The following is a 15,900-nucleotide window of genomic DNA, read 5'->3' on the forward strand; positions in this document are numbered from 1 at the left end:
TGGATACAACGCATAAGCCAGCATACCTGTGCACACGTAACATCGCGCACAGTGTTCAGCAGGCTGCAATGTTTTTCTTCATACAATCTTTGCACATAAAGATTATGATTTTGGGGGATGTCTTACTTTCGGGGGTGCCTTATTTTAGGTAATTCAACAAAACCTCTTCTATGTCTTACTTTCGGGGGATGACTTATTTTCGGGGAAACAGGGTAATTTATGTCATTTCAAGAGTTTGCCTAAATACATTGCTTTAGAAAGGCTGCTTTGTTTACCTGATATGTGAAAGTATTCCCCCCCAAATGATTGCCCATCATTTCCTTGGTCCCTGGCCTGTATCTCTCCTTATCTAGCATTATAGGTCAGATGATGTGACTCACAGTTCTATGAGGGGAAGGGGGCAGAGTTCTCTAGATTACACTCTGCTCTCAGAACGGTTATCTGCTGCTAATTGAGGTTTGCTGTTAAAGGCTTGGACAGTGTATTTAACTCTCTATGTCAATACAAAGATAACTGAGTTTATTGAAAGTTGTCAATTTATCTTCCCTTGCCAGTTCTGGTATGTATAATTTTTTTAAATTCCAAACCTACGTAATATAATATACATTTACTGTGCATATTATTTCATCTGCATTTATATTAGATTTCTCGTAATTATAATAAATAATCATGATAAAGGCAATTTCTATAGCTAGTGAGGTACTTCAAACTATCCTATTCATCAAACAGACAAAGCCAGTCCACAAGCTTGTGGAAGAATACAGAAAGTGAGAAGAAGAGACAGCAGGCAAACTGGTTAGAGGGCGGTGGGAAAACCCCTTGGGTCCATTTACACTGAGTTTTTTGGTGAGGATTTTGGCTCTGAATCTGTGTGAGAATCCACGTAGAAAAAAACGCCTCCGCATAGAGTTCTATGGGTTCTGCTAGCTTTTTTTTTCCGCTAGCGGATTTTTTTCCACTAGCTGAAAAAAAAGCTTCCTTCAGGCAGATTTCGCCTGCAAAAAACAACGCAGTCAATGGGAGGCAGAAAATCCACAAGGAATTGGCAAAACATTATAGGATTTAATTCTGTAGCACAACAAAACAAAAACTGTATTGTGACGTTTTCGTTAAGTTAACCATAAAGTGTCTTCTCTATCTATATACTGGCACAAGTGAAGAAATAGTGTCATACATTACAGTAGCCAGTCATAGTATTACACATTCACTGACCTTATTATTTTCCATGGGAAACAAACAGTGATCAGAGGTGGACTGGCCATATACTTTACCAGAAACATTCCCAGTAGGCTGCCCCTTGTGATCACAGGTTGGACTTTCTAACCTGCCTTTTAACCTCATGTATAAGGCATGTATGGTCTAATAAGTCTCAGTACCAGTCTCTGCCTAATGAAAGGTGTTAACCCTTTTGGTGCACATCTAGACCTGTCACACAGCCAGATGGTACCCTACTCAATGAAGAGAAGCAAAAACATTGAAACAGATGTCTGCAGATGGGAACCTCTTCTATCTGGAGGAGTTATATTGGATTGGCTATTATTCTCAGAATAATAATAATAATAATAATATTCTCCTTAGATTTATCAGAAAACCAGGTATTACTCTATAGGGAACTACATTCCAATAGGTGGCACTAGAAGAAAATTCCTCTTTTTCACCAAGGAAGTCTTATTTGTATTCCTTACCTAGAATTGTAGCAGGGCATACATGTTCTAGTAAGTCACTGTACTAGTCTCTCCCAAATGACATTTATAGGATTTCAAGCTATGAGTAGAGGTCAATGAGCCTATATTCTGAGCCAGTAATGAGCTGGTTCACTGACATGTTAGTGTCAAGCAATTCCAACCTCTGTCCATATAAATGTTTATAATCAAGATAAGTACTTTGCTCTCTATGCCCTTTGACCCCCAATGACCTCCTCCAGAGACAGCAGCCCTACCTGTCCTAAGGATACACCTTAGCCTTCACGCGGCTGCTTTTAGACACTTCCACCTTAAAATCTGGCCTTTGGTGAGTTTTGCTGAGGTTGTGGGGAAGAGACGCTTGAAGGTGTGAAATCAATTATCTTTTGTATGTTTATTATTTAGACATCTTAATTTGACAGAATAAATGACCTCAGTTTCTGTAATATTTGTAATATACCTTTCCCTATGGTGCCAACTGAACTGAACATCTATATATGTAGACATGTGACATCGGAGTCTCTACATGTATCCTGTATTACATAGACTAAGAATAAATGGGGCACTGTTATATCTATATACAGTGAAAGAAAGATGGAGATATGTGGATTCTATTGTAGTCTTTAATTCATTGCTTTGTAATGGATTTTTTCTCATGGATTAGTGAACAGTATAAAAAGTAATAGTAATAATGCCACATTTAAGCACCATCATTTTGGTCACCATATTCAGATTACACTGAGGTTTTCACTGACCCGGACTTGCGTCACCATAGGTAACTATCATAATAATGATTTCAACACCAACGTATGAAAAAATCACACATAGTGAAGCCGCACTCACACAATCCCACCCTATTTTTTTCTCTTGCAGACTGCAGAAAATACCCAGCTGTAACTTTACATTTTACTTCAACAGGAGGTGCAACGTTTAATGGTAACACAATTCACTAGTCACTAAGTGCGGGAATATAGTGTGATGGTTACAGTCTCTGAATCCCATTTTCCACTGCATGGAACTGGATTGCCTCAGATCACCTTGTGCAGCTTTTCATGGGTTTTCTACTACAAAAAAGTACCTCAAGGTACCTGGTACCATGTATTTTCTGTCATCTGCTTTCAGCTAAGTACTAAGTGAGTCAAAGTGGCTTAGACAGTCACATGTCCAAGAACTGCTAAGCTGGCTGGTCAGCAGCACTCAAAGAGGTTTTCTGGGCAATTTTTTTGTTTAAAGGTCTGCTGGTGCTATATGGGTAAATAAATGCATCCATATACCTTTATCAGTGTTTTGATTGATTTCTGGGTATCTCGGGGAACTCCTGGTATCTCCTGCATTTGTTTAGACGTTCAGCTTCCTGCTATGTAACTTCCACACTAAACCCTCTCACCTCCCTCTTTTCTGTACACCCACTCCCTGTCTCTCTAGCTATCCCATCCACTACTAGCTTTTCCCAACCAACTCAACCTAACCCCCAACCCCATTATATACTTACCTATCTTCCTTCCTTACAGGCTTCTTCCTGTAGGATGGCCCCTCCTTCTTTTCTGATTCCAGGGCACGCTCTTCTTCCAGTCCTACTTGGTGTGACGATCCACCTCTACAACGCATGCATGGGAGCTATGCAGTAGAGGTGGATTACCAGTAGTAATGCGCAGAACAGCAGTGGGACAAGCACCAGCAATCAGAAAAAAAGGAGGAGCCATCCCCCAGGAGGAGGCCTGGAAGGTAACTATAATGGAGTGCATGAGGTGGGGAGTAGTAGTGACGATCTGTTTCCAAAAAGGGGGAAACAGATCGTCACCGGATAACCAGCAAATGTTCCTGGGGCGGTTACATGACCTAAGGGCTCGTTCACATCTGCGCCCGGTATCCGTTCATACAGGTTTCCGTTTCCTGCACAAATCAGAGCAGGGGACGGAAAGCTGAATGGGTTTGAAAGGTGTCCGGCTGTGAGCACCAGTGAGCGTTTTATGCTCTTCGCGGCAAAACCGTTTTGTTTTTTTTTATACAGACACAGAGTTGGACATGCAGTACTCTGTGTCCGGTTTTAAAAAAATGGTTTCGCGGTGGAGAGCATAAAATGCTCAACAGCGCTCACGGCCGGACCCGGTCTGACAGCTTTCCGTCTTCTGCATGCAGAAGATGGAAAGCTCAGGATGGAGTCCGGGCACTAGTGTGAACCCAGCGTCAATTAGTGTAGGGATTTCCAGTTATCCCGGACAACCCCTTTAAATTCTTTTTCCACTGCATGATACCAGATTACCTCAGCTCGTTTCAACTGCTTTCACAAAAGCTACATAAAGCAAGTACTTTCTGCAGTAAAAAAAACAACTACATTTTATCTGAACCGAGACGAACCAAACCAAGTCAATCTAGTATTATGCAGTGAAAAGTGGCTTTATAGAATTTTAAAAGTATCCCATGTGGTTCATGGTTGAAGACATTTTACCCAAAGCACACCTTTACATATCAATTTATGTTGGTCCCTTCTTCTGCCAATTTAACCCCCCCCCCCCAAATGGGTCCTCTTTTAGATTTATTTCCGGGACCATTTTATGTTCCCAATCTGCCTTTAGGGTTGATCCAAACTGAGAAACCACTATCTATAGTCCTATTAAACCTTACTAAAATCACAAATCTTCTATGCTTGTAAATATTTTATGGTCACTTATGGATTTAAAAAGATGCCATGTGATGAATTACACATTTTCCATTTGTCATATGCTGTCCCTGTAGTAGAGGGAACCATACTGTATATGTGTGTTATAAATAGGTACCATTAGATGGCCTATACTTGGAAAGCAAACCACAGTGCACCTAGAGAACACACAAACCATTAGACAATATGAATTGGAGAATAGCAAGGTCTCTCCCAGCCTATAAAACTTTAGATTCTGTGCCTGTTACTGCCTGGGATACGAAAACAAAGGATATCAGGTGTTAACTGGTGGCATAAACTACTAGACATCAGAAGATTTCTGAGACACTTTACCACAGCACTAGAACTTTGGACATGAAAGTAAGGAACACCAAGGAAGTTGGTAGTGGCGAATGGGAAGCAGTGAATTGGGCGCCAAGTGATTTTGTTTACCTGTTTCTTTTTGCCGATGAATGTGGAAATCTCTAGGCACTCAGAACATTCTTATTATTCTAAACATAGATATACAGATAGTGGGATAGTGGAAACATACCTGTGGGATAACTCCAAAAGCTTTTCTCCATTTCTGAAGAGGTAATGTCTGCCAAGAAACCCCATCAATCAGAATTTCTCCTTGAGTGGACAATAACCTCAAAAAGGCAGACAACAAAGTGCTTTTTCCTGAACCAGTTCTTCCCAATAAGCCAACCTGGAATGTTTGATATTTAAGACATGAATGTAAAGCATGTGCTTTAAGGAGCACTATACCTCAAAGAGTGTAGAGTTGAAGAGGTAAAATGTACAAGCTCAAATAGAAAGCACAAAGAAGTAGCTGAACCTGGCATATCATTACCATGAAATAGTAAAACCATTCATAAAAGTGACTATCACAGGCTATATGTGGTAATCTCTTGTTAATGGCAATATACTCTGATGGAATGTATAATGTGCATTTATGGCAAACATACTGTACCTTTATTATAATACAGTAATATAAATTGAGTGAATAAGATAAAAGCTCAACATATTAAAGCTTAGAGAAGAGTAACGTATGCAGTATGGCTGAATGAGAAGGAATGAAACACACAGCAGAACTATTCTGGGAGGGTTATTGTAGGTTTAGGCCCTAAAATAAAGAATTTTCATATTGGCACTCAAAAATATAATTTGAGTACAAAATACTAAAAAAATTGAGGGGGGTTTAATAAGGAAGGCGTATTGTATGCTGGTATAAATAAAGGCCCCGAATGGCACAAAGAATGAGAGATTTAGGCCTCTTCATAGATCAGCTCCACATCCCAGCTCCAGAATGGAGATCTATGCCAGACTCACTCGAGAAAAATGTTGTGAGTTTTAATGATTATGTCTGGTCTTTGGCATTGTTGTTCTGCTTACATTCTCACAATATTGTGAGTAATGCGCAGAACAGGGGCTGTGATGCATGTTTGGCAAAGGACAGAGCCCTGTGCCAAATGTGTGCCACATTATCACTCCTCTATGCCAGAAAACTGGTGTAGAGGGATTGATAATACTCTCCCATTGTTGTTCCTTGCAGTTCATTACCATATATTCTTCTTATAGTACAGCTAAGGCAAGGTTCAAACTACCATTGGATTCTGTTATGAAGGGGTCCGTTAAAAAAAAATAAAAAATACAGACACTTATCATAATAGACATTAACGGACACTAACTGATGTCAATGTGTCTGTTTTTTTTAACTTATCTATTTGATGGAGAATGCACAGAAAAAAAACGGACACAAAATAATGGACAGTAAGGGAGCGTTCACACTACCGTCGGTGTCCGACAGCTAGTGTCAGCGCAAAATCTTGCGCGGACATTAGCAGCGGACACTAGCTGTGTCTGTTACGTTTTGCATTGATTTAAATGGACATCAGGTGCGTTCTTTTACAGTCCGTGTCTGTCCTTAACTGTCTGTTCCCAAAGATGTCCAACTTTTCAAGCGGACAGCAAAAACCTACATGTCGGGTTTTGCTGTCCGCTTGAAAAGACAGACATCTTTGGGAACGGACAGTTAAGGTCAGACACGGACAGTAAAAGAACGCACCCGATGTCCATTTAAATCAATGCAAAATGTCACGGACACAACTAGTGTCCGATGCTAATATCCACACAAGATTTTGCACGGACATTAACAGTGGACACTACCTGTCGGACACCGACGGTAGTGTGAACGCCCCCTAACTGATGGCTATCAGCTACAGTCCGTTATAAGCCCGTTACCCATAGACTTCAATTTTATAGAATAATGTCTGACGTCCGTCATGAATCCGTTTTTTTTAAATGGACGTAAAAGTCCTCCAAATTGGAATTTTTGTTCACAAAAAAACAGACATGTGGCGGATTGGGTGGAAAACAGACACTAACAGTCACAAGATAAAATCCCATTGAAATCAGTGGAAATTTTTACAGATTTGTGACAGTTCAGCTAGTGTCCGTTGCTAAAATCTTGTATCAGACAAAAGCAGTGGACACTACTGACGGTCGCCAAAGGTAGTGTGAACGCCCGCTAATGTATTCATCTCAAGGCTATATCTGCTGCTATACAATCCATGTAAACAGTTTTATATATATATATATATATATATATATATATATATATATATATATATATAAGATTTGTTTTAAAAAATCTGAGATTAAATTGTTAACATAAATATATGTGCTAGCCAAATATTTCATTTGAAAAAATCTGAATTTGTTGCATACATACTGTATGTGTAAAAGAAGATGATAGCATTACAATAATGGATCAATTATATATTAACTCAGTATTGATCTTACCCTTTGGCCAGGACTAACAGAGAATGAGATATTTTCTAAAACAGCATGACCGCCTTCGACATACTTTGCAGACAGGTTTTTAACAGTCATCTGACCCCCAGATGGCCAATCTGGATTTTTCTTTGTATATTCATTCTCAATTATAAGGACCTCTGATAAATTATCTTTCTTATTATTGTTGGTAGACATATCTTCTCTCGGAAGATCAATAAACTTAAAGATTCTGCTGACTGAGCGCATCTTAAAAAAAAAAAAGAAAAATCTGAATTAGAGATGTGAAATTAAATACAACATTATAATCAGATGATGATGTAAAAAAGCACAGAAAACGTTATTAAGCAGAATGACGACTTTCTTACCACCCAAATATCTGAGGCAAACCATCTTCACAGTGCACATAGCTAATGACTGTTGGTAGTACAGACTTGTTTAAGTGATAAATGCAAATCTAAACATTCTATGGCTGGGGCCCCACACAAAACGCTGCGTTCTACATTATTACAAAGTGGATGGGATTCTGGCTAATCCCATCCACACATTGCAGAAAAAAAATCTACAGAGAAAATGCTCATTTCAAAAATGTGAGTGTTTTTGTAAATCACAGAATGTCAATTATACCTACGGAAATGCCGGCGTTTTCCATGTTGGTACAATAGAGGTAGAAAGTCTGCAGAGAAAAACTCTGTGGACTTTCTGTGAGAAACATTCTTTTCGGCAGCATTTTTTTTCAATGATTTGCCGCGTTGGGTTTTAGTCTATGTTATGAAAATTCTCTGAAAATCTATAGCGTGAAGGTGTCAGTGCACCAATGTGATAGCTGACACCCAATCATGGGCCTCAATGGTGACTGGATGGGGTGAGGCAAAGTGAATATAACTCTTTGTTTTGTTTACTCACCTCTTCTGGCCTTCACTTATTATACTCAGAGGTCTGAAGAGAACCCAGAGTACAATAACAGCACGTCTAGTTCAGGCCAAACAAATGAATCAGAGGATTGAACCACGGAAATATTCATTGAAGTGAATCTTGTGAATTTTGCCCATCTCTAGTTATGGGTTATGTAGTTAATAGCAAATTACTGGGTAAGACTACCACCGAAAAATACTTGGAGATTTTAGTGAATAGTAAGCCAATGCGCATAAAATTATGGGTTGGATTAAAAGAGACATAGATGTTATCGGCAAAGGGACATTCTTTACACCGAGAGGAAGGAACATTTCACCAGCAGGGAATTCGGTACTGTAAGACCATAGGGACTATGGAACTTACTGCCATGGGATGTTGTAACGGTGGATTCATTGTATGCGTTCAAGAAAAACATTACAAAAGTTAGGTACAGGTATGAGATTTTTGAAGATGAAAAGTTGCTGCATTTGGAGTCAGGAAGACATTTTTTCATCATGACATTAAACAATTGGCACCAGTCTCATGAGGTTTTTTTGTTTGACCTCCTCTAGACCAGCACTGTAGAGTTATAGGTTGGACTCAATGGCCTGTGTCCTCTTCTATCCTACTATATTACTGTGTTACCATGTTTGACTTTGAAGGCACTCTACATGTAAATGAAATATCACTCTCCCCAAATTCAAAAATGTCTTCAAGTTCATCCTTCTGTTTACTCACCAAACTGTCCACATCAATACTTGAATTTACTGCCCATTGTAGAGTATTCATGATATTCATGGCCAGAGTCAAAACAATTCCAACTTTTTCTCGTCCAGCACCTGAAAGGCATTAAATGGCCATGAAGGTTTTTCAATAAGACAGTAAATGGAATAGATACTTGACAAAGTAGGAACATTATTTTCCTTGGAATTACATAATTTTATAGATGCGTACAATTAGCATTCAGTCCTAATCTTATTCGATTATAGAGGTTTCCTAGAAAGATGGACAATGACCAGTTTTGTGTCCATTAGGCTAGTCAGTTACATTTCCTCAAACTCCCAATGACAAATTAGTCAAATTATACAAAAAATAGGCAATGGATCCCTGGACAGCAGATGCATTGGTTGGAAAATACGACTGGAAAAATAAGACCTTTTCAGAAGAGGAATTAATTAATCAGAGATATTTTAAGATAAAACTGGCACTAATATTGGTTACTATTACTATATACTGTAAAAAAAGGAAATTGGTGTACTGTACCTGATGTTGCAATAGAGATGAATGCAACAGCACAGAAAAAGATGACAAAAATCATTTCAATAGTCATTTGGAACCATCGAAGCGTGGACAGGTAGAGGAACCAGTTTGCTGTATGTAAATTTAGTGCCTTATGAAAAAGGGTTTCAAAATATGGCTGCCGTCCAAAAGCTCTTAGAGTCCACAAACCCTTTAAACTTGTTATCAGGTGAGTGAAAATCGGACTGCGTGCTGTAAAAAGAAAAGGAATAGATTTACTGATGTTCATTATTTCATAGTCACAGAAAATCTAATCTTACACCCATTGAGATGGCCATAGACGCTGGTACCACCCATAATATAAGTGTTAATGACAAAGAAATCTGTTACATTTGTGGGAAAATTTATTGGACATGTTTCAGGATCTGTCATACTGCTAATTTTTAGTGTGACAATGCAAATGATTGAATTATACTAACATTGTAGAAATTATAATTTTAGTATTTTCATGCAAGTTGAAGAAAAACATTGGTCGGTGTATGTAGTGTATAAAGATATTGTACAAGATGCAGCATAACGAAATAAAAAAAAGTTTTTCAGTAATTCTTACTTATTTTAATGCAAACTTATTACTGACAAACATTTTTTTGTTTTCTAGTGAGACATAATATCTTTATACTGAATCTTGTACAACATCTTGTTACGCTACATACACTGATCAATGTCTTCTGTACATGTGTCTGGCTATTCTGCAGGTCTGCAGACACATTTACAAATGTAGGCCTTATTCACACGTCTGTGGCAGTCCATGCTATACCCGGACAGCACCTCACCTTGCTTATACCAGTGTGCTGTCCGCGGTTGATCCACTTTTCATGTCTGTGAAAGGCAAATCAACTTTATTGTTTCATTTTCTATATTTTGTAGGTCAGTGACAAATTAATGTCATCTGTGTCAGATGTGTGAATAAAGCCTTAACATTCTGAAATGTAGATTCTACAAGGTTCTTATTGGTACCAGTCTTTCCTTAGGTGATCATTGTATAGTCTATATGATGTTTAAGTGTAGTGTCATCCTCTCTGTAATGGAATTACACAATGTCCCATGTAAGAGATCTACCCAGTATACACTCAGCAAACATCATACGAGAAGGAGTGAGAGGTTTCATTCTTTTTACATGACAGTCTCTATGTGGTATGCGGCAATTGTTCAATGAGTAACAATTAATGTGTCCTTAGGTTTTACTAATGGGCAGAACGGCAGAATAATACCAAGGGTTATAAGTAGCTCCTTATAGCGAGGATTTCATGAAGCATTGGGGGAGATTTCTCAAAGATGATGCAAAAGTATAATGAAGAGCTGCCCAACCAACCAGATACAAGCCCCCATTTCTGTAAGCTCTGTTGTAGACTGCTGCACTTTTCTTTTACTCCTGTTGTGACGCTCCCTTTATTTTACACTTGTCAACAATATAGGATACCTCTAAAGTCAGCATTACTGTAAGGGGGAGTTCACACAATGTAACGTGCAGCATGATCTGGCACGTATACGGCATGTGAGAGTTTGCACGCCGTAAAAGCTCCCATTGATTTCAATGGGAGTTAGGATCGTATACGCTGCGTTATTTTGCGGCAGCAAAATCACAGGCGCAAAATAACGTGGAGTATACGATCCTATCTCCCATTGAAATCAATGGGAGCTTTTACAGCGCGCAAACTCTGACTTGCCGTATACGTGCCAGATCACGCTGCACGTTACATCGTGTGAACTCCCCCTTTAATAATGTCAATGTTCCTGCAGATAAGGTGAATTTTACTTACTGGCCTCCTAGCTACCTGTATAAACTTAACTGGCACATTTCACACATAGGTTGTGAAGTCTGTGAACACAGAAGAATTTAGGGTGTGGGCCGCTATGAACAATTGTTCTGTCAATCCTCATCTGTTGACATCAGCATTAAAACACACTCCTCCCTGCATTCCATGTGATCAACCTGAATCAATATGTATATTAGGAGGAATAAATGATTGTTGGAAGAGGACTAGATAATACTGTGTCACCCAGAAAGTTATATTTGCATTTCAAATAATGTGTCTCTGTTGCCCTTACCTTCAGATTCTAACTGTTTTAGTTGCTGGGAGGTGTGCAGAAAATATGATCTTAGTATAATAAAAGCAACAATCACAGGGACAGTGGCCAAGAAGATGTAAGGTTCCATAATGGAAACCACTGTGATTGCCCCGACAACAATGAGCACCAACTGTAAGATAAAAAGGTAAAACAGATTGACATTGATCAGTGGCAGGGAAGATATATGTGCTGGTGGGGCACTAACCACAGAACATGACTCCTTAATTACCCATTCTAATTTTCATATGTTTATTTAAAGGGATTCTACCAATAAAACACAATTTTTTTCTCGTTGACATATGTGATTTTTTTTGAATGGTTTCTGCTTTTCAGGATTTTACAATAGCCTCCCAGAGCTGCTGTTATTATGTGAACTGCCTCCCACCCTCATAGATCTTTTGCTTGAGGATGCTCCAAAGGTTCTCAATAACACTGGGGTGAGGGGAGGATGGTGACCACACCCTGAGTTTCTCTCCTTTTATGCCCATTGCAGCCAATGACTCAGAGGGATTCTTTGCTGCATGAGGTAGTACATTCTCATGCAGGAAGATGATTTTGCTATGGAAGGCAGTAATTCTATATACTTTGCAGAGGTCATTTTCACACCTTCGGAGCTCCTAAAGGGGCCTACCAGCTCTCTCCCAATAATTCCAACCCAAAACATTTCTTCACTACCAACTTACTGATATGGCAGGCTTGTTGGGACATGGTGGCTATACAACAGCCATTAATTACTACATTCATCTGGACCATCCAGGGTTGTACAGCACTCAACAGTAAACGAGACTGTTTCAAAATTAGTCTTCATTTATATCTGGACCCACTACAACTGTTTATGCTTGTGAACATTGTTTAATGATGGCCGAATAGAAGGTTTATGTACAATTGCAACCTCTGGAGGGTCCTATACATGTGGAACTTCAGAGGCTCCTTTGTAATCGTATTTTAGCAACTGCTTTCTTAATCCAATGGATTTGTCTGGCAGAAACCTTCCACATTATACCCTTATCTGCACAAACCACTCTATGCTTCAAATCAGTCTCAAATCTCTTTACAATACGATGGTCACACTTATTTTGTGCAATATCTAATGTTTTCATATCTTGTCCAAGGCATTGCACTATTTGATGCTTTTCAGCAGCAGAGAGATCCTTTTTCTTTACAATATTGCTTGAAACTTTTGGAATGCTTAAAAATGTGGTTTCCTTTAATTGTGCTCACCTAGCAAACTAATTATCACTGATGTCTGAGTTTAAAGATTCAGGAGTTTAATTGAAAACAAAAAAAATAAATCTTTATGACACTTAAATTTGATTTGCATTATAATTTGGAATGTGGTGTATAAAAACCTAATAGGCAAATAAGACAATAGAGATACCACTATTCTTCCTTAAATAATCACAGAAATATATGACAGCTTGTGACTAGCGTAAATTTCTAGAGAATACACCTGCTTTATGATGAGGTCTATTTCTCGTCATGAATCTGGTAATAAGTGCCATCGCATGGTGTATAATACGTCAGTCTTAATAAATTTGCCACATTGTATTGAGAGTAACCAAAAAAGAAATAACTTGAAATTACTCACTGTTAAAAGCCATAAAAAGCCATAAAAAGCAAAACTAAACAGAATTATGGTATCCAATAAGTATTTCATCCAATTTCCACATTTGATAAGGCTTTCTATTTGACTTACCTGGATAAAGTCAAACACGGTCAGAGGCAGCAGATCATCTAAGATAGCTATATCCTTTGAAAACCTGTTAAGGATCCGCCCTGTAATTTATGGAATAAACAGCCAAATCAGACAAGCCATATTACATTCCCTCATTATATGTAATGTTTTCCCTACAGAAAATCACTCTCAATTAATTAAAAAAAAAAATGTAAGAAGCAACTGAAGCGAAAAGATTCCTTTCCATCTACTTGGCTTATTTGTTTTTAGTATCAGCCTTGGATAAAGGTAAACTATTTCAAGATTTTGAAAAGTCAACAGGATCTAAGAAAAAGTCTGGGACTCTGAATAAAAAAACGTTGACATACAATTCCTATAGTGTTCTTTAAAAGTACAAGTATCTCCAATACATAATTTATTCAGCACATGTAATAAATGAATGAAAGAATGCAAACAATACCTGAAGGTTTACAAGGCTTTCCCATAATAAATAAAGGATAAAGCAGAAGTTTCCATAGGCCAGAGGACAGATTGTTTCCCAAGAGAGGAAAAGAAAAAAAGAAAGAACCATAGAGTCATAAGGAATACTAAGCATAAAAGAGTTTCATGACCACTCTTCAGCAGTCTATGGACATACCAGGTCTCATTGTATTGAACGTCGACATTGGAGCATGAAGAATGGCATTTAACATTTTCTGATGTAACATCTTAGAGACGGATATAAGACCATGCACCAGTGGTAAACCACGGAATATTCCCATTGCCAGCAGGGAGTCAGCCACACCAACATATATGTAAAACACATAGTAAGAGCTAGTCGAAGTTAAAATTACTGGTGCCTTAGATGTTTCATTTCCATTAGTTGTTTGATTATTTTCAGAATTGGTTCTGAATGACAGAAAAACATAAATATTTTAGAAAAACTGCAATTAAAGTGAATGCAGCAAATTACATCGTCTGTACTAATTAATAATCACTACAAACATCTGTATTCTAATTATATTAGATTGTTATATTAGAAAATAACCTTCATTCCAACGTGATAGCATTGTGAGTACTTTATATAAAAAAATGTGCCCATTTCAACACAACAAAAAAAATGGCCAGACTAATCATGAATGGCAATTGGCATGTGAAATACCTAATCTTTGGCTGGATTTATAAAAAAAAAAAAAAAAAAAGAAAACTCACAATTTCCCCAGTGACAAAAGTGGAAACAAAAACATCCTTTTACAACTGAACCAAATATTAATCTAATAATTTCTCTGAAGAAGAACTCAGTTTTGGACTCAAAGGACATTTGCATTCTGATACTGGTTTTGATATGCTCTATGCTGGTAGAGGATACTATATGCCTTATAAATTAGATGCAACCTACAGCAGTCTGATACTGAAATCTAGCAGTGACTGAAATTTCAGTCATCATTTACACCAATGAGAACAAATGATGACAAATCTGGTAGGGTTGCTCCTGCCCACTGCACTCCCTTGCCACTTTCCCTTTCAGGAAGAATAAAGGTCAGTGTGAGAACACCAGGCACAGTAATTTTTGTCACAAGAAGCATTTGAAAAATTTGCAAAGCCAACTGGTGTTGGGTCTTGGTAAATCAGAGACATAATGTTGATATTTTGCTTCGCTATAGCTGTATAAGTCTTTTTTTGTGTGCTGGCCAAGTTGTATTTAGTAGGTGCAAGTTTTTGGTAACTCAATATCAGCAGCAAATTCCACAAACGCCACATACTATAACTTTAATGTGCAGTTGTTATGATTGTGACAATATCAAATATGTGTATATTATTTTACATTTTGGGACATCTATTTAATAAAGTATATTTATTGTAAATATTTATTTTCTAAATTTCATTTGAAGATGTTTTATTAAATAAATTGCGTAGGTGGCTATAAAAATTAAATATAAATTTTTTGACAATAATGTACTTTACCCTGTGCACTAATATGACAGTACACAGACAGCTATTACGTAAAGTAGCCTTACAACAAAGAATATGATCAGACAGTCCTAGAGTCCTTCAATCCTACCCATCCTACCCTACCCTACCTATCCATTTTCATTAAAGGGATTCTACCATTAAAAATCTTTTTTTTTCTAGTTAACACGTCGGAATAGCCTTTAGAAAGGTTATTTGTCTCTTACCTTTAGAAGTCATCTCCGGCCTGCCGTTCGATAGAAATACTGGTTTTCACCGGTATGCCAATGAGTTCTCTTGCAGCACTGGGGACGGACCCCAGCACTCAAACAACACTGGAGGTGCCCCCAATGCTGCCAGAGAACTCTCTCCAGTGACACCTCCATCTTCAACAGCAACTGCCTCTTCTGTCATCTTCTTCCAGCTGGGGTCACACTCTGCTCTTGCACGCATGCGCAGTATGCTCCTGTAGTTCTTCATAGAACTACAGGAACTACAGGAATGTACTGCGCATGCGCGCAAGAGCGGAGATTGACCACAACCGGAAGAAGACACAGTTGCTGTTGAAGATGGAGGCGTCGCTGGAGAGAGTTCTCTGGCAGCATTGGGGATGCCCCCAGTGCTGCGAGAGAGCTCATTTGCATACCGGTGAAAACCAGTATTTCTACCTAATGGCAGGCCGGAGACAACTTCTAAAGGTAAGAGATGAATAACCTTTCTAAAGGCTATTCCGATATGTTAACTAGTAAAAAAAGATTTTTAATGGTAGAATCCCTTTAAAGATATTCCCTGTGATATGATCAAATGAAGATCTGCAGCATTCTAAGGGTTTAATATATTTCTCCTCTCCTGAATGTACAGGCATAATGATAGTGCCCTCACATTCACCATGATGAGTATACTCAACTGCCCACAGC

General features: G+C 38.3%; 1 protein-coding gene across 1 annotated transcript in view; it reads right to left on the minus strand.

Moving 5' to 3' along the window:
• CFTR (CF transmembrane conductance regulator) overlaps window positions 1-15,900 on the minus strand; it is a 125,883-nt gene that overhangs the window by 24,293 nt on the left and 85,690 nt on the right. Inside the window, exons 17-23 of the mRNA XM_075274207.1 lie at window positions 13,692-13,942; window positions 13,076-13,155; window positions 11,359-11,509; window positions 9,274-9,501; window positions 8,749-8,849; window positions 7,126-7,365; window positions 4,874-5,029 (exon numbers count right to left, since the gene is read on the minus strand). Coding sequence (XP_075130308.1) covers window positions 4,874-5,029; window positions 7,126-7,365; window positions 8,749-8,849; window positions 9,274-9,501; window positions 11,359-11,509; window positions 13,076-13,155; window positions 13,692-13,942 — 1,207 coding nt within the window. The remainder of the gene's footprint in view (window positions 1-4,873; window positions 5,030-7,125; window positions 7,366-8,748; window positions 8,850-9,273; window positions 9,502-11,358; window positions 11,510-13,075; window positions 13,156-13,691; window positions 13,943-15,900) is intronic.

The sequence above is a fragment of the Leptodactylus fuscus genome, chromosome 5, assembly GCF_031893055.1.
Source record: "Leptodactylus fuscus isolate aLepFus1 chromosome 5, aLepFus1.hap2, whole genome shotgun sequence".
Taxonomy (NCBI): Eukaryota; Metazoa; Chordata; class Amphibia; order Anura; family Leptodactylidae; genus Leptodactylus; species Leptodactylus fuscus.